This window comes from Ceratotherium simum, chromosome 2 (assembly GCF_057802395.1).
Source record: "Ceratotherium simum simum isolate JZ-2026a chromosome 2, ASM5780239v1, whole genome shotgun sequence".
Lineage (NCBI taxonomy): Eukaryota > Metazoa > Chordata > Mammalia > Perissodactyla > Rhinocerotidae > Ceratotherium > Ceratotherium simum.
This window is the reverse complement of record NC_141901.1, coordinates 25,647,400-25,671,485: the sequence shown is the minus strand read 5'-3', so window position 1 is coordinate 25,671,485 and position 24,086 is coordinate 25,647,400. Positions and strand designations below refer to the sequence as shown.

The following is a 24,086-nucleotide window of genomic DNA, read 5'->3' as shown; positions in this document are numbered from 1 at the left end:
AGGGCTCTTCCCAAATAAACAGGGTGTGTACTCCCTGACCCCTGACCCTCCTTGATCCCTGACTGGGTGAGGGGCCCTGCACATGTTCCCATAACAACCTGTATAACAACCTGTCCTTTCCTTAGTGGAGATTCATCTCACTTCACAGCAATTTCTCATTGACTTATCTGGCTCCCCCAGCAGACCATAAGTAATGTGAGGGCAGAGCTTGTGTCTCATTTACTGCTCCATCCTCGTAGTCACACAGTGCCTGGCACATGGCAGGCACTCAAAAAATGTTTATTAAATGAACAAAGAGGTATTCAGGTAAACTGCTGATTGACTGAGGTTCCGGGGAATTGGCAGGTAAATCTAACATTTGTTTTCTCAGGGACCATACTTATTCATATATTTTTAGAAAATATTTCCCTGGTGGGCTTTCCTCCTCTCGCCAATTTTAAAGAAGGAAAGGAAAATTATTTTCTCCTCTGGGTGACTTCTCTCTAGCTGTCTGTAGTTGTCAGCCTAGCGGTGGAGAGCCACAAGAAAGGCTTGATATAAAGCAGCTGAAGAGGTGTGAAACTTGATTAATCAAGTTCCTTTGCTGAAAATAGAATGGAGGCCTTAACCACTCTTCATCCACTTTCACCTCTTCTCATCAAGCTTTGAGGACATCCCACGAAGCCACCAGCTGCCACAATCAACTGGCATAACTTGTGATCTGTGGCTACCAGTACCAATTGCTGTCATGGTGATCTGGAAGAGGAGGGAAAACACTGAGCTGAGAGTGATGACGGGAGCTTGAGCCCAGCTCTGCTTCTAACTAGCTGTGTGACCTTCAGCAAGTTACTCCTCAATTTCCTCATCCACAAAATGGGAAGGATACTACCAGTCCCATGGAATATTGAGAGTTTCAAAGGAGACAACAATCATAGAAACAAAATAGAAGCAAAAGATTTGATCATAGCAACATCTCCACACGCTAATTTCCATTTGGATGGAAATTATATTTTTAAAAAGATAGAAACAAATTTTTGCAAATGACTGTGGGTATCTATAAGGTCAGAGACAATACCCCTCATCCAGTTGACTTCCCACTGGCAGAGCTTCCTAACATCTAAGACTGTTGTAAATTATTCTTCCCAGTGCAGTAATCCAGCTATGAACAAGGATAATGTCTTCCCACAACACACATAATCAGATATTTTGTCACTATAACTATAATTGAAAATAATAGAGAAGGCTTGCAGGGAAAGCACCCTCTCTCTGCAATCCTTCCACTGCCCTCTTCTCTAACCAACTCTTTTCCCTGCCCCTCAACACCACACACACCACAGAGAACATTTTCCCCTTCTGTATCTCAAAATAATCAGCAAGGGAAGCAACAAAACCAAGTGAAACTTTGATGTCAGATAAAACTAGGTTCAAGACTCAGTCTGGCCACCTCTCACACTGTGCCCTTGGAAAAATTACCTCGTGTCTCTGAACTTCATGGTTCTTATCTGCAAAATAGTGATAATAAAGCCTATTTATGGGGTTGTTGGGTGAGGAAAACTTCCCAACATGACACCTGGCGTGTCTTGGTACTCAGTGCATGAGTGTTTCTAATCTCTTCTCTCCTTCTCCAGAGGGAGCACTCTCTTTCCTCTCTGTACTGTTTCCTGCCCAGTGAAGATCCTGCCAGTCAGGCCTGGACAGTGATGCCTGGGAGGCCTCCCAACCACACAAAATGACTCTCTCCTTCTTTAACAGCTTGCCCTAACTTGCTCTGCAGTCAGGCCAATTTCTTTTTAAAACAGAAGCTTTGTATCTAGGGAATCTCACATCCAGATACCCATATATTTAATGACCTGTACATTAAATACTGCAATGCACCTGACATTTTATGCAAATTCAAATTCTTCTAAGGTACAGCACACCCAAAGGACTAACAAGTGGTTGAGAAACATCATTGTTTGATGAGCCCTAGAAATGTGTTATAAGAGAGGGGACAGAGGAGCAAGGAGAGAACTACCATTGTTTGAACACCCCATGTGGGAGGCACCGTGCTAGGTGCATCACATCACTTTATCTTTTCACCCCCAAAACTTTGGTAAGGGAGGGCCTGGTATCTCCATTTTCAGTTGAGGAAACTGCTAAAGGTCAAAGCATTCATCAAGAGTAGAGGTGGGCCTGGAAGCCAGAACTGGCCAGTTCCAAGGCTCATGCTCTTCCTTCTGTTCCAACAGCATGTGCCCAGACACAAAAGAGAAGAAGGGCAGGGAGACCCACAGGCCCTGCCCTCCGCAGCCTGGAGTTTCACAGGAGTTAGGCAAAATACACATGAGGCAAGAAAGAGAAAACTATGAGGTCATAAGAATATTTAAAGAGCAATGTAAAGTCCAAATGCAAGTGAATAAACCCAAAGCAAGGTCCGTCAGCCTTCAACGTACAAAGAAAACTAAGGGCTGAGAACCAGGAGGGAGTGACCAGACATAGTTCCTGGAGGAGGGGAGAGAGGGATGTAGGAGACAGAAAGTAGCCTGAGCTTGTGTCAAAGACAGGGATACCCATCCGAAATGCACAGTGGCAGGCAGAACTTAAAAAAAAAAATCAGGTTCTAGAGAAAAATAAGCTGATTTGCTGGCTAGCAAAAAATAAACTCTAACACTAAATGAGAAATGAATAGTTATTTCTCCCATAGCATTCTGGACACTGCCCCATTTCCCAAAATAAACATAAACCAAAAATGAAATTAAACAGCATTCCCATGCTCCTGAGAAGGGAGCAGCAATTATTATTTTCCTTTTTCTAAGAACAGGAAGGAAAAGATTAACCGGGAAGAGCAAGAAACAATCGCTGTTATTAACAACAATAAAATCACAACATCTGAATGTAAAATTTTTAGCGTTTTCAAAGAGCTATCATACACGATTATCTCATTTAGTTCTCACTTCCACTAAGTGAGATTGTCAGGAGAGCCTCTTACCCCTAGGCCAAGAAATTAAAGGGTACAACCCAAAGCACAGAGCAGATCTAGGACTTGAACCAAAGTCTCTCAACTTGCAATTCAAGGATGAAGCTCCAACAGGGTCTGTCAGTCACAGAGGGCTAATGTTTGCTGATATCAGTTGAGGGGATTTGAGGGGAGGGAGGAAAGCTGAGGTGGAAAGACCCTGCTGGTCATCCCCCACTAGCTGCTCTCCTTGTCTATATTATTGCATTTCTACCTGGGCACATGACCACCCCAAATAAAAACTATATTTCCCAGCCTCCTTTGCAGCTAGGTGTGGCCAGGTTACCAAGTTCCAGCCATTGAGATATAAACAAAGTTAATATGGACAACTTCCTAGTCTTATTCTCAAAGGCGAAAGAGTTTAACTAGCCTTTCCCTTCCCCTTCTTTCTAGTTTCTGGAAAAAGAACATATGGCTGAAGCTGGAACAGCCATATGGAATCCCGATACGGAAGTCATGTGTTTAAGAGAGCACAGAAGCCTGGGTCTCTGATGAGTGCACAGCACCCAGACCAACCCTAAACTTTTAGAAAACATATGCCTTGCTGATGCTACTACTACTCTGTGTCTCTGTCCAGCAGCAGAACCCATATCCTAACTAATAAAGAAGCTTTGCCAGTGGCACTGAAGACCACTTCCAAAATTCTAGAGCCTTCTCAACTGTTCAGATTTAACAAGTCCATAAATATTTATTAAGAGTCTACTATGTGTTTGAAGTCTGCTAAGAGTATCTTTATAGTCTCCTGGGAAATGTGCCCCACATCATTTTTTAAAAACCATTATATTGGTATAGAATGCAAAAAGGAATATTCAGCAAAGGTAAAATGGAAAGTAACAAGAAACGTTTAAATAAGATCATGACGGAGGCAGGGAAAAGTCCATCTTGGTTTGTAAATAACAATTTAAGCTGAAAGGAGGCCACGAGGCATACTGCAAGTGGGTGAGGCAGCGGGGTCAAATGTCCAGGGGTGCAGGTTACTAGTGTCCCTTCCCCCCAGGAGAGAAAGTGATAGAAGGAAACCACTAGGAGTGAACTCAGTTACTCCGGGGGCTCTCAGTCCCGGAGGGAGGTTGACTGAAGCATTGACCACGATGGGATCTGGCCCAGCAGAAGAACTAGAAGGAAGGGCTGTTACGGATTAAACAGATGCTCACAAGGGTTCGTTCAGCGCTGACATTCTGCTCTGGTTTTAAGGAGCTGAGGTGGGAGGGGACCGGGAAGAGGAAATAAATTCAAAGAGAGAGGTGTTGTACAGTGCTGAGGTAGGAGACCAAACGTTCAGCTTGGGGGTGGAGAGTGGCTGGTGTAGGAGTACAGTGTCTAGACCCCTGCCATTATGGGAGAGAAAGGAAATGAACATGGCTTCATCATAAGGACAGGATGACAGCAATGACATTATGAGGAGAGAATCAGAAAAGTGCAAAGCCCATATTAGGAAAATGGGAACTGTCTCTTCACCATCAAATTCCCCAGGGAGAACTCCCTAAGACAGGGTCGTGTCCCTAACCTGAGACTGAGACTTCCCAGACAAAGGAACTAGTCCCCCCAACAATCCCTCCTTCTTGGAGGGATCCCCCAGAGGCCCGGGCAAGGCTCACCCCACAGTGGCCTCCATCTCCAGGCCTTAGTCACTGGCTGGTGGGCCACAGTGCCTGTCTCTGTCCTTCCCACAGTCCAGCCACCATCAGACTGCTGGCTCCCTGAGAGTGCCACCCACAGAGGTCGTCTCCCAGTCCTCAGCACCTAGCAGGATCTGTCGGGGAGGCCATCAGTATGTGCCTGTTGAATGGGGGACGTCTGCTCCCAGGTGTCACACAGAGGGCTGGGGTGGCCTTGTGCTTCTCAGCATCACCAACACACAGGGGATGTGCAAAAAAGTGAGGCCACTCACCACATCTCGGGGTGAGTCCTTGCAGGAAACCACCAAAGACCCCCACAAGGAGGGAGGGAGAGCAGCATAGGGGCTGACTTGCCCCTGGCCCAGGCCAAGACCCCAGCATGGAAGTTAGATATAAAACCAGGCAGTTGGAGACATAGATCGCCTACACCTACAGCTAACCACAAAAACTCAATTTAGCCAACAGTTTTCAGCTCTTTCTATTGCAATTTTTTATCAGAACTGAGAAAGGTGGGCAAGCTTGAAAATATTTCGTTTTCCTGCTTCCTGTAATCCTCTGGGGAATTAGCCAATTTATAATGAGATATTCAGTGCCAGCGAGCCGACAGGAGAAGCAACAGAAGGCTTCTGGATAATCTATATTATGGCTAATACACTGCAACAGAATAGCCAAGAAACACTATTACTGACACATGTAAAATTCAACGCAAAGAGGAAAAAACTCACAATGTAACCAGTACTTCAAAAGTCCACTAGCTTTATGCCTCTCTCTACCACCTAAGGAATGCTGGGCCTGACTGCCAGGGTGACCGGGGAGGGAGAAACGCTGACCCCTTGACATAAACTAAGGCTGTGGTCAATGCTCCCCATCGCCAGAGATCCCAATCCTGGGGTCAGTTCAATTCCATGAGCCATGCAGTAAGGATGTAAGTGTGCCCATGTGCACACACAGGCACAGCGAGATGAAAAAGAGCTCCATAAATCTAATAAGACATCAGCGTTGTCCTGAACAAAGGTTGTTTGGAATGAGAGTTTACAAGGATAATTACCAACACATTACACAGAGAGCAATAACTTTGTTGTTAGCACAAGAATTTGTCAGACGTGTCACATGGAAAGTGGAGCAGCTGTAACCGTAAGTGACAGTTGCTGAAAAATGGCTGGTTTCCAAAGCACCTGGTCCCCCGAGTCTGTACCGTAACCTTGTTCTTAAATTAAAACAACAACAACAAACAACAATACAAAAACTTTCCACTGCAGAAACTGCCAGCTTGTTAAAGCTAACAGAGAGAATTTTCAAGGAGTCGGCGTGTCCCTGTGCAGAGGCTGGTGGAGTCTGTGTTTGCAGCCCACACCACGGCAGGTGGCCTCTGTGGGAAGAGCCAGGCTTTTAACTCAGGGAGGCCTGGATCTCAATCCTGTCTCTCCTGCTTACCAGCCCCTCATTCCTGGGAAAGTGAGTTAACTTCTCTGAGCGTCCATTTCCTTATAAGACAGAGATGATAATCTCTAAGGTATAGAGGTGTTGTGAGCAGTAGAAATCGTGTGTAGAGCTCTTAGCATAGCACCTGGCAAATAACAAGTGTTCAGGAAACAGGGTTAGCGTTAAGCAGACTTGTCTACCTAAACACACCTGGCTGCATAATGAAGAGGGGACGACCTGTATATTACACTTTTTTAAAAAGGAAATGGAAACATCACAAGCTCTGAGAAGGTGGGGAGAGAAAAGAGGTGATAAAATTGATGAGGTTTTCCTGGGAAACTATACCCAAGAAATTATGCCCTCCGTAGAAGAATGGTTTTACAAAAACAAACTGCTTATCCTTATTATACACTACCAGAACTATTTTCTTTTTTCTTTTCTTCCAGGTAAAAAGTTGCAAGGAAGTCTCCTTGTATTTGAAATTCTTTGGGGAGGCCATTTTCTAACTGACCACACTCAGCAAATTTTCTGTAATGGATATAATGAGGTATTTCAATTGACAAAGTCTCTCATCTCCCCCTCTAAGAGACAGATGCGTCTGGTTATTTACCAGGTGCCCCAAGTCTCACAAAAATGCTGCAAGCACTGCCTAGAAAACTGGTACTGTGAAGGTTGAAATAGTTCTAGAAGAGCAAAGATCTTAAATCCTTTTACACGACAAGAGAAAGCAGCTCAAGTCCTAATTAAGCTAAAGCAATTAGCCACCCACAGACACTTAACGCTGCTTCCCATGGTCAGGCAATCATCTCTATTAAAACCCATTTTGAAGTAAGGAGCAAACCCAAAAGCTCCATCACCACACACTTGCCACTAATCAATTGCCCCCTTATACAAATACTCTCGGAAGCAAGCTCTGTGCCTGCAGAGGGCTTTTATGAAAGGACTGCATCAGACATGATGAGGTGGTCACAAAAAAGGAGGAGGCAAACAGCAAATGTGACAAAATCCACTCGCTGCATAAGCAAGACACTGGGCCTTTGGTGGGTTGGACAAAGCAAGACAAATTGAAGCCTTGCGTTTCCCTGGTCTTAGAATTCTCTGGTTGGTGTAACAACTAATGAGTCAACTCCAACCTGAAGGCGTACATCAAACAAAACGCTTTCTGCCTACTGGAACCAGAGCCCAGCTTCATCATGTGTGACCAGACCACTGTCCAACCAGATGCTTTACCAGACCAGAGGACTGTCCTCTCCCATGTCACAACTCGTCATTGAAGCACCAACAGGGTGCACTTGGCAGGTTCACATGAGTCCAGTCCACTCAAGTTCATGTGCTTTCCCCACCTCAGTAAGGTCTACTCCACCCTAAGACTCCCTTTAGTGAAGGGAGTTCATTGTTGTTTCTAGACCAGGCTGTTTCCAGACTTGGCAACACAACAGCTACACGACGGTCAACGGGTAAGTGATGGAGATTTAAGTACCTTCCTCAAGAACGAGGGCTGTTTTTGTTTTTCAGCCCAGTCAAGTTAATCCAATAACCCATTACTTCTCAACGGAATAAGAACCTTTTATTTTCTGTGGGTTTTTTGGGGGGGATTTGGAAAATTTCTCAACCATCAAGCAAACATCAAAAATGTAGATCTAGATCAGCGCTGTCCAATAGAAATAAGATTTAAATTTTTCCTAGGAGCCACATTAAAAAAGCAAAAAGAAACAGGAAATTAATAGTAATAGAATATTTTATTTAACCCACTATATCAAAAATATTATCATTTCAACATATGGTATAATCAACATAAAAGATAATTAATGAGCTATTTCACATTCTTTTTCTGATACCATATTGGACTGCGCAGATCTAGAGCTAAGTTCAAATCGACATGGAAAGATTTCCACAATTCACTGTTCTCTGGACAAGCAGTTTACCAAATTGTATGTGTAGCATGATCTCATTTTAACTTTATAAGTATCTGTACCTATGTGTTCACATACGGATAGAAAATAATCTGTAAAGGAGAGACCAAAAGGTAATAGTCATTATTTCTGAGAGGCAGAATTATGGTTGGTCTTTATTTTCTGCTTCGTGTTTTTTTGTATTGTCTAAATTTCTTTGTAGTAAAGATGTACTGGTTTAATTATCAGGAAAACTATAAAAACAGTCTTTTAAAAAAAACTCTCCCTTATTTTAAATTATTACACTCTGCTGGCACTGTAGCCATTGCCCTATTTCCAGCTAACAGAAGGGATGGCCAAACAGTATGCCCCACCCAACCCTAGCAACTGTCGTACTTACAGCCAATCATCATGATGGCCACTGCAAAGATCTTCTCGATGTCTGTGGACGGGGCAATGTTTCCAAAGCCCACGCTGGTGAGGCTGGTCATGGTGAAATACAACGAGGAGATGTAGACAGAATTCTTGCTGGGACCACCTTCCCATTTTCCTGAGCCGGACCCATTAAACTGGTAAGGGGTACCAATGTCCATTGCCAGCTGGTAAAGCCAGCTGTTGTTGCGGATGGTCTTGGTGTCCTCGTCGAAGATCTCGTAGTCCCCGATGCTGTACCAAATGCAGGCCATCCAGTGAGCAGCCAGCCCAAACACGCACACCAGCAGGACCAGCACGGCAGCTCCATATTCAATGTAGTGGTCCAGCTTACGGGCCACTCGTCCCAGACGAAGCAGCCGGACGACTTTCAGCGAGCTGAACAGGCTGCTGATGCCCTGGGAGAAGAGGAGCACAGCATCAGGGCCAAGAACCAAAGTACTACTCCTTCCCTCCTCCCCACCCGGGCTGTTTCCTTCAGCATAGTGCATTTCCACAAGATGCAATATTATGCGACCCTTAAAAATTGTTTTAAAATAAGTCATGATATGAAGAAATGCTCATATATGTTTGTATACTTATGCACAATATAATTAGAATTTTATTCCAAGGTGTTTGGAAGAGAAACTTCCATTAGCTTTTTCCTACTTCCATTAAAAAGCAAATAAAAAAGCAAAACAAAGAAGACAAATAAAATTAGAATTTTATTCTAATTATATTGTGCATAAGTATACAAATATATATGAGCATTTTTCCACATCATGACTTATTTTAAAATAATTTTTAAGGGTTTTATAATATTTCATATTAAGTAATATGAAATATTTTCTGAGCTGTGTAATATTTATTTCATATTATATAATATTTCATTCTAACTGTGTGCATAAGTATGCAAATATTTATGTGTTGAAAATGGTCTAGAACACACATGGAAAGACACGTAAAACAGTAACAGTGGTTATTGCTGCATTGTCAACTTATGGAATTACAGGCAATTTTCTGTTATACTTGTGTATATTTTTGTTATACTTGTATATATTTACTTAATTTCTATAATTAAAACTATTAATTTTATAATTAGAAAAAATATATTCAAAAAAATAAACATAGTTTTAAAAAAAGATAAAAATGAAAAGAATAAAGAACTGAGATTCTGTTTTCTCAGTAAAGTTACAAATTCTTGGAAGGCTACATTACTTCTGTCAGGCCAGGGATTACACAATCAAACACCATGTACTTAAACACAATCAATCCAGGAATCTCAGAGCTAGAAGGAACCTTCTGATTTCACCTGGTCAAGCCTCCTCTCCTCCAGCTGGTGTCTGCCAATCTCATCAGGACAGTTCGATTCTCCAAATAGCAGTTCTCTAGGGAACAGCACTGTGGTAGTGGAAGGAACACCACAGCAGAAATCTAGAAAACAGGGTCTAAGACCCACGTAAGCCACTGACTTGCTATGTGAATTTGGACAATTCATTTACTTCTCAGTTCCCTTGTCTAGACAATGAGAGACGCAGACTAGATGATCCCTAATCTTCTCCAAATGCCAATGTACTCTTATCAACAAAGGGAAATGAAACATACTACAGAATCTATACAACTCAAAACCTCAAAACTCCTATTCCAAAGTGATGCCAAGGTGTAGGGAAGGCATATTTCCATTAGCTTTTCCTACTTCCATTAAATAGCAAATAAACAAGCAAACAAAATAGAGATATTTCTTTGACTCAAGACGTTGGTCTCCCTTACACAGCAAAAACCCAACAGTAGGATGATGCCCTTCACCAAGTAGAGTAAATGACTCTTCACTATTCCAAACACTGGACAGTTTCCAGATCACTGCTATTCTCTCTTCTCCCCTGTACCATTAGTGACAACCCCAAGGGCCAGGTTATGTCACAGACAGAAAAAAAATGTGTAAATGCTTTCTGATAAGCCTGTGTCAGAGACTCACCAAGGAAGACTTCCTCTTCCTGGGCACACAGCTAAACCACATTTCTCTGCCTCCTTCCATTTGGGTGAGTCTCTGGGACTAGTTCTCATCAATGGAATGTGAGGTGAAATGAGTGTCACGTCCAGGCCAAGGCAGTTAAAAGTAAGTGTACTTTTTCTACATGCTTTCTCTTCCCCTTGACATGCCTTCCAGATGAGGCCAAGGGGTGAAGATAATGGATGTACAGAATGGAAGGAGCTTGGGGCTCTGAAAGACTATGTGAAACACCCTCTCCCCACACAATCAACTTGAAGTGTATTGTGATATGAATGAAAAAAAAAAAAACTCTCTGAAATAAGCCAATGACATTTGGGGGGATATTTGTTACAGTAGCTATTAGCCATCCCTGACAAATACAAAGCCCTTGTGTCATGTGAACACACAAACCATATGTAGCATAGCCTTGTCAGTAAAGACCACAGATCAGGTTGCCACACAAATTATTTGTGTTGAGATGAGGGTAGGGGAGGTGGGACTTATTGCCTTTTTAAAAAACAAAACAAATAAACAACAGAAATAATCATTTCTTGTCCAACATACACCAGCAAATGGATAATAATGGATTTTTCTAGGCCAAGAGACTACATCCCCAGGGTCAGTCCACCCAAACTGCTAACTTGACCAAGGTGACCTTTGGCATGCCCAGTACACCTCCCCTGGGTCCCCTTTGTCCTCTATGCACTTTTCTCAAAGACTTGCCATGCAGATAAGGCTGAGAAAATCCCTCATATTAAAGTGCAAAAGACTGGTGAGGCTAAATGGACATCGTCTCTCCATAGGGCATCTGCATTTTAACAGAGGGAAACCAACTTCCAATAGTGGAATTAAAAGCACCCACAGCCTGGATGAAGGAGATATTTTGGGAAGCAAAGAGCCTTTTTGATGACTCAGAAATCAAACACATGTAAGCAGCCACCTACTCTCCACCTCCTCATAAGGAGGTTCCTGAAATCTTCTCTCAAAGCAGCTCAACTCTGAAGCAGAACTTATTACCCAGGGCAAAACTGCCTTGTCATTTTTCCTCACTCATATTCAATTCAAAGCAGGATTTATGGAGAACCCACCATGTTCTCTTTGTGCTAATACTACAGGGAAGAGATTAAAATGATGCTGTCTTTGTATTCTTATTCACTATTGCATCTTCAGTGCTGGCATGTGGAAGATGCTTGATAGGAAGAAAGGAGGGAAGAAGCAAAGCTTAACAACTAGATGCAAGATATGATTAGTGAAAAGATATTTCCACTAATAATCAGAACCTGAGAGCTGAGAGGAAGCATAGAAGTCATCTAGTCCAGCTCCTCTGAGTCCATTAATGTCTTTCCAGAGCTTCCTTTAGGAATGGTCACCCAGCCTCTCCTTGAACTCTCGCCTTAACCACTACTTCTCGAAGGTCCCATTCTGTGGCAGTCATTCATGGAGAAGAACGATTGGGCTCCCATCGCCTTTCTTATCTCCCTTCTGCTTCATCTGCACTTCACCCCTCCTCCCGTCTCTATCCCTTCCCAATGGCCACCACAGCACATGCAACCACTACCTAAAGGCCACGCTGTCCTCTAGCCATACACTCCAGACGTCTCGAGCAACCCACACAGCGGATGCACACTTGCATCTCTGTGCCTGCCCAGACTGGTCCCTCAGCCCACAATGCCCAGCTTCCCTGTTTCTGCCAGCTGGTATACCTGTTATCCTTCAGACGTGACATTACAACACTAGCCATCCTTCAGGCCTGCCACTACCTCCACCTTAAAGCCTTCCGTGACTACCCTGTAGTCACAACCAATCACACCTCCATGTGTCCATGGTATTCTGTATCCATTACCACTTGAAGACATTGCTTTGCATTATAGTCTCCTATAGCCATTTCCCCAACTACATCAGGAACTATATCTTCCTAAAGACAGAAGCCATTTATTATTCATTTTAGAAGCCTCCTGTATTGGGTTGAATAGTGTCCCTCCCAAAAATTCATGTCTTTCCCACAACCTCAGAATGTGACTTTACTTGGAAATAGAGTCGCTGTGGGTATAGTTAGTTAAGATGAAGTCATGCTGGAGTATGGTGGGCCCTTAATCCAGTATGATTGGTGTTCTTACAATAACAGGAGAAGAGACAGACACAGAAGAGAACACCATGTGACTACCAATGCAGAGACTGGAGTGATGTGTCTTCAAGCCAAGGAACACCAAGGATTACCAGCAGTACCAGAAGTGAAAAGAAAGGCACAGAACAGATTCTCTCCTAGAGCCTTCAGGGAGAGCACGGCCCTGCTGACACCTTGATTTCAGATTTCTAGCCCCCCAGAACTGTGAGAGAATAAATTTTTGTTGTTTATTAAGCCACCAAGCTTGTGGTAACTTCTCACGCAGCCCTAGAAAACTAATATACCTACACGGGATCTAAAGACAGCACCTTCTCAGAAAGGGTCTCAAACATTTTCTAAACTGAATTGAAGAGTTTTGATTATTAGAGAATTCTTTCTCATTTTAAGGAGCCTCTGGAACAATATAAAATAAGCACTTCCTCATTGTGCTATTTATCTGTGTGTACACGGATACCCCATTACACAGTTTTGCATAAGTTCTCTCTTAGTGCACTGACGGCTAGAATTCTAGCTGTTTAAAAGCATTTCAAGCTATTAATTTGGGGTTTTTTTTTTCTTGTTTGCCTGAAGTTCAGTAGAGGAGATAAATAAAACGGAATACTCCAAACATTTTTTCTTTAATTTTAGTATGCTAAAAACATGACAGCACCATATGGTAGAGAATCACATTTCCCCAGGGACTTCTTGTATCAGAAAACCCATCTCACATTCCAAATAGTTCCAGCAAGTTCTTTAACACAACCTTGAAATTATGAAGAACCAAGAGTTTTAAGTCAACATGGATGAAGGGACGGTGAGAACCTGTGCTGCTGAGTCTCATCACTGAAGGCCAAGAAATATGACTGGAAGGATATGACTTCTGAAATCTCAGAAACCTCAGTGGTAGTGATAGTGATGTGATTCAAATTGAAATGGACATTTGGCAATGATCAGATTCATTTGTGTGAACTATCAAGTTTTACCTACTCACTTAGATTAAATAAATCATTCCATTAACTTGGACTATTAACTTTCCTTCTCAACAAGCCAAATACACCCATATTTTGCTCATTTTTTTTTCTGTCATATGCATGGAAATAACATTGTCACAGACTGATGACAATGTGTTACTGAAAAGAACTACTCAGTCTTTCAGGTTCTTGAATAGCTCCCCCAGGCTTCCAGGTCTGTGTGGTGATATGATGGCATCCACAGCAAATTCTGCAGGTAAACTTTGATTGCTTTCAACCTCACGTTACTCATGATTATTCTTCTCCTGTATCCTCCTCCAGCTAAAGGCCTCCTTCATATGCTTCCCTCTGAGTCTTCTGGAACCCATCTTCACGCACAGAGAAATTCCCAGCCTCAACATCTTCATGGATTGTTCCCACCACCTTCTTGCTTTAGTTGAAACTGGTTCTCCCAGAGGACCATGCTCTTCCCCACGCTCTCCCTTACATCCTGGAGGTAGGAGCAGGGAGTTTTCAATCCCCACATTTTCATCTTACAAACAAGAGCTGTTTGGCATCACAAAAAAAAAAAACTCCCCTCCTTTAACATTCATGCCACCCAGCAACACCACCTCCTCATTACTGCCATCTGATTATCGATAGCTAATATCTATTGAATGTTTACAAATATGTCAGAACTTGGGTTTATCTTTCACTAATTACCCCATTTATCACTTCTTGGCCCCTCCCTTTCATACCTTAAATCTTTGCACCTGGCTTTCCAGCCCATCTCCTGCTATCAGCATGGGAAACTTTAATGTCCATGGGGAAAAATTATTCAACCCTCCAGCCTCTCTATCCCCAGTGACCTTCACCTCTTCTCCACATCCTGGGCCTGGTCATCACTGGAAACGGCTCCATCTTTGGAATCTTACACACCAGCATTCGACAGGATGAGCACACACTTCCACTCCTGCTCTCTCCTTTATCTCCATCCAAACTACTCTTTGGTTTCTCTTTAATCCCTCTATCCCCATCTTTTTTTCCAACCATCAACTCTCTCCAGATTTCACTTGCTTTCCCATCATACTAGACCCTGCTACATCACTTCAAGTATGCTCTCCCCACCACGCTAACAGCCTCGCTCCTTGCCCTCCCTCCATACTTGTCCTGCCAAACCCAGCACTGCATGGTTCTAACAGCAGGGACTGGGCTATCTCAGGCTTCTCAGCCTTGAACGACTTTTTTCTCTTCCTTGAAGAACCCTCTCTCCCCTTCCCTTCGATAGACATTCCAAACCTTCACTACTCTTTTCAAGATCCCACCTGACCTGTGCCCTTCTCACTCTCAGTCAACATCATCTCCCCATTCACACAGAAAGTAGAGGCCACTAGTATCAACTCTCACTCTACATTCCACCTCCACAAATACAAGCAGGTGCATTTGCGCTATCTTTCTGTACTGTACCAAAACCCATTCCTCTACTTGTTCAGGGATATCATTCCATCAACTATCCACCCTCCTCTTTATTCCCTCCCTTGGTCTTGAAATCTCCCTTTCACAGACGAATTTCTCTTAGATATAATCATACTACTGTTTCAAGTCCTGTGCACCTCTCCAGATACATTAATTCTCCTTCTCTTCCTAATAGTCCTTCCTGAAACCACAATCAACACACAATGGTTCAGTTTCCTCATTTCTCAACTCACTGCAATCAGATATCCATTCCCACCACTTCCCAGAACCTACTGTCTCGAAGGTCACCAATTACCTTCTAACTGTTACACCTTCAGCACTTGACACCTGTAATGGACATTTGACATTCTTCATGGCCACACAATGTCTAAACTGTCTTCCTGTGTTTGGGGAATCACCACCTTACAAAGTAGAGCTTATCTCCCACCCCAGAAGCAGAAGATATCACAAATCTTCTTGCTTTAGCCTGCTTTGCAGCTAAAGTGTGAGCAAATGACCTAGAATCTGCCCATTGGAGACACCCACCCCAGTCACTGAATGCTATCTAATGGAAGACCTGTGCAGGACCCCTTGTGCAAGAGCATGGCCCAGTTCCCAGAGGCAGCAGTCAGTGGTTCTGGAATTCATACCCAGGGTCCACTGATGGTGGTGTCAGCACTGCACTTTGCAAATCCATGTCCAGGAGCAGCAGCAGTGGTATATTCATGGGACCAGCTCTGCCATATGATTTTGAGCATTGTTCCTGGCTGCATAGCCTCCAAATGTTTTTCTGATCTTCCCAAAAACTCTGTGAGTAACTAACATCCTTTTAATAACTTTTTACTCCTTACATTAGCCAGACTGGAATCCTGACACTGCAACAATGTAGAATGGACTCTCCTCCCCTGGTTCCCATAACACCGCTCCTTCTAATTATTCCCTAAGGCATTGTTTTGGCCTTTTTCTCTTCTCAATATACCTCTTTCCCTGGGCAGCTGCATTCATTAATGTGGCTTTAACAACCATCTATACACTAATAACCTGTAAATCCATCTTTCCAAACCAGACATTTCTCCTGACCTTAAGACCCCTATGGGCATGTCATTGGGATATCCTACAGGTTTCTCAGTTTGACATGACTCACCCTCAGCCCACCTCCTATTCCCCAACTTGGAGAATGTGCCCCAGGTCTCCAGTCTCCCAAGTGAAAAACTAGGTGTCATCATCTTAGTTGGCTATGCAAACTTTTCTTAACTGAGTGTTCTTTTCAGAAGGATGATGTTAAGGCAAGTCAGTATTCCAATGCGTAATTTTGCTGACATTTGGATAAAAATTGAAAACAAACATATTTTCCTGTCTATGCATATAATATCTCTGGAAGTATACATAAGATACTAGAAACACTGATTGTTTCAAGGAGGGAGATCTTTACTGTATACACCCTTTTGAACGTTGTACCATGTGAATTATTGTTTATCCAAGATTTTTAAATATTAAATTATAAAAATAATCAAATATAAGTTTAAAAATACGACACAACCCTGCTTAGAACCATTCAATGGCTCCCATTGCCTTCTGGATAAAATTCCATTAGTTTAGCAAACAGAGTCCTTTGTAATTTAGTCTCCAGCAGCCTCAACTGCTTCCCTCCCAGGCATCCTCTGCTTTAGTCATATCAAGTTATTTGTGGTTCCACACTCACACTGTGCCATCATGCCTTCACATATGCTATTCCTTCTGCCTCAAACACTACTCCTTGACTGTCTGCCTGGCAAACCCTTATCCATCCTTAAAGACATTTCTCAATACCCCAGTGATAGGACGAGTTCACATATTTATTACTAAAATTGTGACTGTATCAAGTAGTCAAGCATTTTGCCTTTTAAAATAAATATTAAATTCAAGCTTATCCCAATAATAGTATTACTTTCTTATTTGAATTCCAATTTGCTTTCTTGACCTGTAGAGAAAGGAGAGTAGATGTGGTAGCTCTCTAGAAACTGCGAATCAGATGTCACACACAGGAACATAACCCACTATGTGTGTCTAGGATGCTTAATTTTCTGTGTCAACTTGACTGGGACACAGGGTGCCCAGAGATTTGGTTAAACATTATTTTGGGCCTGTCTGTGAGGGTGCTTCTGGAGTGAGATTAACATTCAAATCAGTAGACTGAGGAAAGCAGACTGCCCTCCGTAGCGTGGGTGAGCCTCATCTCATCCATTGGAGGCCTGAATAGAACAAAAAGTGGGGTAAGGAAGACTTCACTTTCTCTGCCTGACTGTTTTCAACCTGGGACATAGGCTTTCTCCTGCACTCAGACTAGAATTTATACCACCACCTCTCCCTGGTCTCCAGCTTGCAGATGGGGGATTATGGGACTTCTCCATAATCACGTTATAGATAGATAGATACAGCGACAGATAGATAGATGGATCCTGTTGGTTCTGTTTCTCTGTAGAACCCTGAGTAATACAGTGTCTTAATGGAAGAAAGGTCGAGAACTGCTAGTCTAAGATTCAACACAAAGCCATCTCTCTGTGATGCCTCCCCTGACACCCACAGACAGAGTTCAACATGCTGTCTGCTGGATTCCCATGACTGGTCCTTGATTCATTCTTTCCACAAGTACTTATTGAGCACCTAATATGAGGCACACACGGTTTCAAGTACTAATAATAGATCAGTGATGAACTAGACCAAAATCCTCACCCTTCGGGGACTTTCATTCAGTTGAGATAGACAATAAATAGAAGGAATACATAAAATACACGGTACGTTATAAGACAATAAGATGAAAGATCAAGCAGGAAATGAAATAAGGAGTGCCAAGAAGAGGAGGTGATAGTCAGTGCTAAATAGGGTTGTGAAGGAAAACATCACTGAGATCTTGGCATTTAAGGCTCAATGGAGAAGAGAGTGTGAGCCACGAGAGTATCTAAGAGAAGCATGTTCCAGACAGAGGGATCGGGATCAGCAAGTACAACATGTCCCGAGGCAGGAATGTCACACTGTCTTTAGGTTAGGCTGACAGGCCCTTGAAATCAGGAAGCACACTTTCCGTGAGAACAACAATTACAAGCATTATTGCACTTAATCCTCATAACCTTGTGAGGTATATTATAGACCCAATTTATAGACAAAGAAACTGATGGTAACTTTTGTCTAGTATCACACAAGAAGCCAGTGGCAGAGCTGGAATTTGAACCCTGATCAACTGATTCCCAAGTGTGTGCTCTTAACCCCTTGCTCTAAAACTCCACCTTTAATTTCCCATCTTTAGAGTTCCAGGTCCTCGCAGATGCTCGACAAACGCTGAATAGAAACCTACAAAAACTCAGTCACAGGAGAAGCTGTGATGGTAGTAAATCTAGTGGTCTGTTATAAGGATTTACTATCTTATTAACAGAGCTTGGTTTGTTTGTTGTCTTTAAATTTTATTTATTTATTTATTTTTTCCCCCAAAGCCCCAGTAGACAGTTGTATGTCATAACTGCACATCCTTCTAGTTGCTGTATGTGCGACGCGGCCTCAGCATGGCCAGACAAGCGGTGCGTCAGTGCGCGCCCGGGATCCAAACCCGGGCCGCCAGCAGTGGAGTGGGCGCACTTAACCGCTAAGCCACGGGGCCAGCCCTGTTTGTTGTCTTTAAAAGAGATGACTTCAAGAATAAATGTTCCATGATGTTCCCACCACTCTGAGAACTGCAGATCCATTTCAACTGCATAATGGAATAAATTGGCTTACCAGATCTTATTGGAAGTCACTCACTGAAGCTTAAATATAATTTGCTTCCCTTCCAACCCTTCAATATTTTACTTTAGGCTTGTTTAATTCAATTCAGCAATCATTTCCTGAAAACCTAGTACAGAAAGACACAGCCAAGAGCTACCGGTGATACAGAAACAAGGAAGGTGCAATCCTTGCCCTCACGTTGCCTACAATCAGGCCATAGAGAAAACACAGCCTGCATGTGACTGCAATGCAGCGGCAAACACAAGTTAGCTGCCACGATCAAGATCGAGTTAGCACAAGTCCTATGGCTGTGCATAAACGGAATTTTTTTCTGGTTCATTTAACAGATCTGTTGACCATATTCAGGGGAGGGATGTGGTCACTGAGTGTAAGGGGAGCTTTTAACCAGAAATGGGATAGCTTGCAATCTTCCATCTGTTTAATCCAATAACGTATCCAAAAGGCACACCTGCAGTCTCCATAGAAAGTAATCATGAAGGAAGTTTAGAAATATCACTTAAAACCATCCACTTTCCTTTTGTTTACAATTCAAAACATGAAATAAACTGGGTATTCAGTTGTGATATTAAATCATCAGGCTCTTTTTCTTTCTAGAGGCGCTGAAAGTTGACATCTTTATCATTGGCCAAATAAAATCCAAAGGATACAGAACAGAGAATCTGGTTTTATCAAGCCATGTCTCTATCTTTCTCAGTATACTAATCTCAGGTTTTCTTCTTCCAGAGAAGTGAAATGAATCCAAGTAGCCTAGACTGTACTTTCTCTCATACTGCAGGAAGCCACAAAATCATGTTGTGCCTGCAGCTCTGACATTGACGCAGAATTAGCCATGCATGCCCTTAACTTGCTTTAGGCTAATTTGATTTAAATTCTCAGAGACCACAGCAAGTCAGGGTCTGGTGTAGGTGAAAACCCCTATGACTTTCATGAGGGTTGTGTCTGTAGGAGTTTTCAGCACTGGGTCCTGAGTAGGGCAATGGCCCACTTATCACTGCCCAGCCAGAGCTGTGTGTGTGTGTGTGTGTGTGAGGAAGATCAGCCCTGAGCTAACATCCATGCCAATCCTCCTCTTTTTGCTGAGGAAGACCGGCCCTGAGCTAACATCTATTGCCAATCCTCCTCCTTTTTTTCCCTTTTTCTCCCCAAAGCCCCAGTAGATAGTTGTATGTCATAGTTGCACATCCTTCTTAGGTGCTGTATGTGGGACGCAGCCTCAGCATGGCCGGACAAGCGGTGTGTCAGTGCGCGCCCAGGATCCGAACCCAGGCCGCCAGTGGCGCAGCGTGTGCACTTAACTGCTAAGCCATGGGGCCGGCCCCCAGCCAGAGCTCTTAAATGAAATAGCACTGACATTATGAAAGCATCACCTCAACTAGTAACATGTGAGAACGCAGCTGGGGCCTCCTGACCACAAGTGATAGAGCTCTCTATCTAATGGAGAGGAGGGGCACAGATCATTTCCTACACAGTCTAATTTGGCCTTAAAAGATACACTCCCTCCCTCCCCAAACATAATCCACTTCATTCTCGTCCTCACCCAAAACTGAGCTTCAGGTAAGAAGGTAGAAGCCCCTAGAAGCTATAAGAAGCCCCCAAATGTGTCGCCTCCTGAGAAGGAATTTGTGGGCTGGCCTTGAGCCCTCCACTAGGGTGGTGAGAAGAGAAGGCTCAAGCAGCTACTTTGGATGTGTGAAAAGTTCCTCTGAATTTGGGGAGCCTGGCATAGCAAACTGCAGACCAGTAGCCCAGACACCTGGGTTATATCTGTAAGAGCTGGGGCAGGTGCCAAGTATTCCCAGTGCTCAAGGACTGGCTCACCTGTGTTGGGCAAACAAAAGCCCTGGAGGGCAGAGCAGCCTCAGGACAAGAGCTAGGCAAGCCACTGGGCACAACTCTGAGAAACCACGGGGGGATTCAAAGCAGGGTCCCTGGAGCAGGCCAGGGGGCAGGCTTAGCCCCAGGACACTTCTTGGTATGACTGACACACGGGGTATTGAGAAAGGCACAAGGAGAAACAGAAGACTCCCAGGGTGGCCATAACTTCAGGGATTCCTAGGTTTAAGGTAATAGGACTCCCAGCTAGAAGGAAGGTTAGTGCTTCGCCTTTAATATATTGCTCATGGGTTTAACTCTGTCCCATCCTCACAAATAGATTTAAAACCCTCGAGGGCTATTCCTCCTTGCAGCCTCAGCAGTGAACGATGATGGGACCACTAATCATTCTAGACTCTTCCATTCCGTGAAGCAACTGACATACACAGAACTCTACTCTACTGCCAACTGGCCCTCTGGGGATAAGTCTCTGTAGGAAAGTTCTAAGGAAAAATTATGGCATCTTTAAAAGGCTTCTGCTAGATAGAGAGTTCTAAACTTTCTGGAAGGCAGAAGTAAATACGGATAGTCACCATTCTGAGTGGTTAAAACAATCAGTAACTACAACTTTTGGGAATAAGAGAAGCCATAGAGAAAAGAAATTGTCCTCTCGTTAGAAAAAAAGGCCACCATGAGGAGTCCCATGCACACCTAAAACCACAAACAGGCCCTGCCTCTGGCACATTCTTACCAGCTCTGTCACCTTAGTAGGTCACCCAACCTCTCTGAGCTTCATTTCTTCACCTATAAAGTGAGGAAAATGCATTTACACAGGGTTAATGCTCATAAAAGTATTAGTTATTGTTACACGAGAGGTAGGCACCTTGTTCTCCTCCAGCTCTAAAAATCCAGTCAAAAAGAGGAGAGTCACAAAGAGGAGAAATTATTTGCCCTCAGCAAAAAGGAGAGAAAGGATCTGAAATGTCAGAAAGAAGTCACCTCTAGGTGAGGATTAATAAAGAGAGAAAACAATGCCCCTTCTCTGAAAAGTTGCGAACAAGCTCTCAAGGGTATTCTACCAAAACAGCTGTGTGAGCTGAAGGAGGCAGGCAGGATCGTGGCCTCGTGCTTCTAGACCTGCAGGGGCCCAAGGGTAAGTGAAAGTCAGTCTCACCTGATAAGGAAACAAAAGGCCAAGGCTACCGGGAAAACTAATAGAATACAATTTATACCTAGGTATTTATATTTTTAAACTCGCTTTAAAAGATCTAGCACTTCTTCGACTACAGTGATTTAGAAATTACTAAAATAACAAACATGCCACTTAGAAGTTTATTTTAATGGAAAAGTTGTATATAGACCCCGACTTATCAATCCCATCCTGCTAAGTAATAGCAAATAATAGCATCAATCATTTATTAAGCACTTGTAATATGCCAAGCAATCCTAACTGTTAGTCTTATATTAACTCACTTAATTCTTTACATTAACTCACTTAATTCTTTATATTAACTCACTTAATTCTTACAACTATCCTATAGGATAAATAGTATAATTCTCCCTACTTTACATGAATGCATGAATTTTTCATGAATTAACTGATGGACAAGCAGCCATGAAGGATGATGAGTTGTGTGTTGATTGCACTAAGATTTTTACACACAAGCGATGAAATCAAACTCTACTGTGGCTGTTCAAAGACACAAACCAGTCTACTGTCTACCTCCATCCACTCAGGAAGTCACCCCTAAAGCCAACCTGACTACAGCAGGAGAGATCAGTGAGTCCCACCTTCTCCCCACGCAGGGAGTAGGCTGTGTGTACAGACAGCAAGTAGCAGAATGAAAAAGTAAGAAACAAAAGCAGTGGTAAGATAAAAGGATGATGCTCCTTCCATCACCTAAAGACTAACGCCATGAAAAAGCTGAGACTCGGACCATGCTGTATTTGTACAGACTGAGGACTCTGGGCTCTTGAAAGGTGACCAGCAGACAAGCAGGATGGCACCCTAGGACTACCCAGGGCAGCACCTCGTGTATGTTCCACGGGGACTCGAACATATGGGTTTCCCATGCATACCAGGCCCAGTGATAGGAAGCTAGCTTCAGTTCTTTAGTGCTGTTTATTATTCAAATCACTTCACCTCAGAAGTGAAACAAAATGGGCACCAAAAGACCCTCAGCTCCACTCCCAGACAAGGCTACTGATGCCCAGAGAGGGGAAGAGACTGACCCAAAGGCCAGTAGCCAAGCCGGTGCCACTCTGCAGGTCTCCCAGCTCTCGCTTGGCTCACAGAACTATAAATGAGACTACAGCAAAATAATTCATAGGGACATCTTTTGGAAAGTTAAAATCAAAAGCTCTACAAATGAGTGCTGGTGGCACTGGTGACATTATTTTAAAGTCATGATGCATTTATAGACAGTAATTTAAATTCCTTCCTGGTGATACTAGGACACAATCCCATATTTGTACAGAACAGAGCTCTCAGCTGCTAAGGCCCTCCAGGCCGGCAAACAGAGCCACGGTTCCCCACACCAGAAAGCAGATGGCCAGAGGAGGCTGCCAAGGGGTGCGATGGCTAACTGGCCCAGATCTAAATGGAGGGCTGAGGACATAAGCCTCGACTCAGGAGTCCTGGGATCACAGAACACTGGATCAGGAGGAGACCCCAGAGATCATGGAGCCCACCCCTCTCCTGCACAAAGGTGCAGGGAGGACTCACTGTACCCATGAAACAAGGACTCCCCATTTTCCCCTCCCCAGCCCCCAGTAACCTCTAATCTACTTGTCTCTCTATGAAGCTGCCTATTCCAGGTACTTCATAGTAGTGGAATCATACAATATTTGTCCTTTTGTGTCTAGCTTCTTTCACTTAGCATAATGTCTTCAAGATTCATCCATGTTGTAGCATGTTTCAGAATTTTATTCCTTTTTATGGATGAATAATATTCCATTGTGTGCATATACGACATTTTTTCCAGTTTTATTGAAATATAATTGACTACAGCACTGTATAACTTTAGGGTGTACAGCATAATGATTTGACTTACATATATCGTGAAATGATTACCACAAGTTTAGTTAACAGCCATCGTCTCATATAGATACAAAATTTTTTTTTTCCTTATGATGAAAACTCTTAGGATGTACTCTGTTAACAACTGTCCTATATATCACAGAGCAGTGTTAGCTCTAGCCATCACGTTGTGCATTACATCCCTAGTACTTATTTATCTTACACCTGGAAGTTTGTGCCTTTTGACTACCTTCATCCAATTCCCCCTCCCTCCATCCACTGCCTCTAGCAGCCACAAATCTGATCTCTTTTTCTATAAGTTTGTTTTCTTTCTTTAGATTCCACACATAAGTGATATCATATAGTATTTATTTTTCTCTGTCTGACTTATTTCACTTAGCATAATGCTCTCAAGGTCCATCCATGTTGTCATAAGTGGCAGGATTTCCTTGTTTTTTATGGCTGAATTACATATATATATGTGTGTGTGTGTATATATATGTATGTATATATATGTGTGTACATATATATGTATGTATATATATATCCTACCACACTTCTTTATCCATTCATCTGTCTATGGACACTTAGGTTGTTTCCATGTTTTGGCTATTTTAAATAACGCTGCTATGAACATGAGGGTGCAGCTATCTCTTCAACATAGTGTCTTCGTTTCCTTTGG

At 43.0% G+C, this 24,086-nt stretch overlaps 1 protein-coding gene across 1 annotated transcript in view; it reads right to left on the bottom strand.

Moving 5' to 3' along the window:
• KCNH1 (potassium voltage-gated channel subfamily H member 1) overlaps positions 1–24,086 on the bottom strand; it is a 356,052-nt gene that overhangs the window by 208,507 nt on the left and 123,459 nt on the right. The window contains exon 7 of the mRNA XM_087439445.1: positions 8,308–8,737. Within this exon, the coding sequence (XP_087295571.1) occupies positions 8,308–8,737 (430 nt within the window). The remainder of the gene's footprint in view (positions 1–8,307; positions 8,738–24,086) is intronic.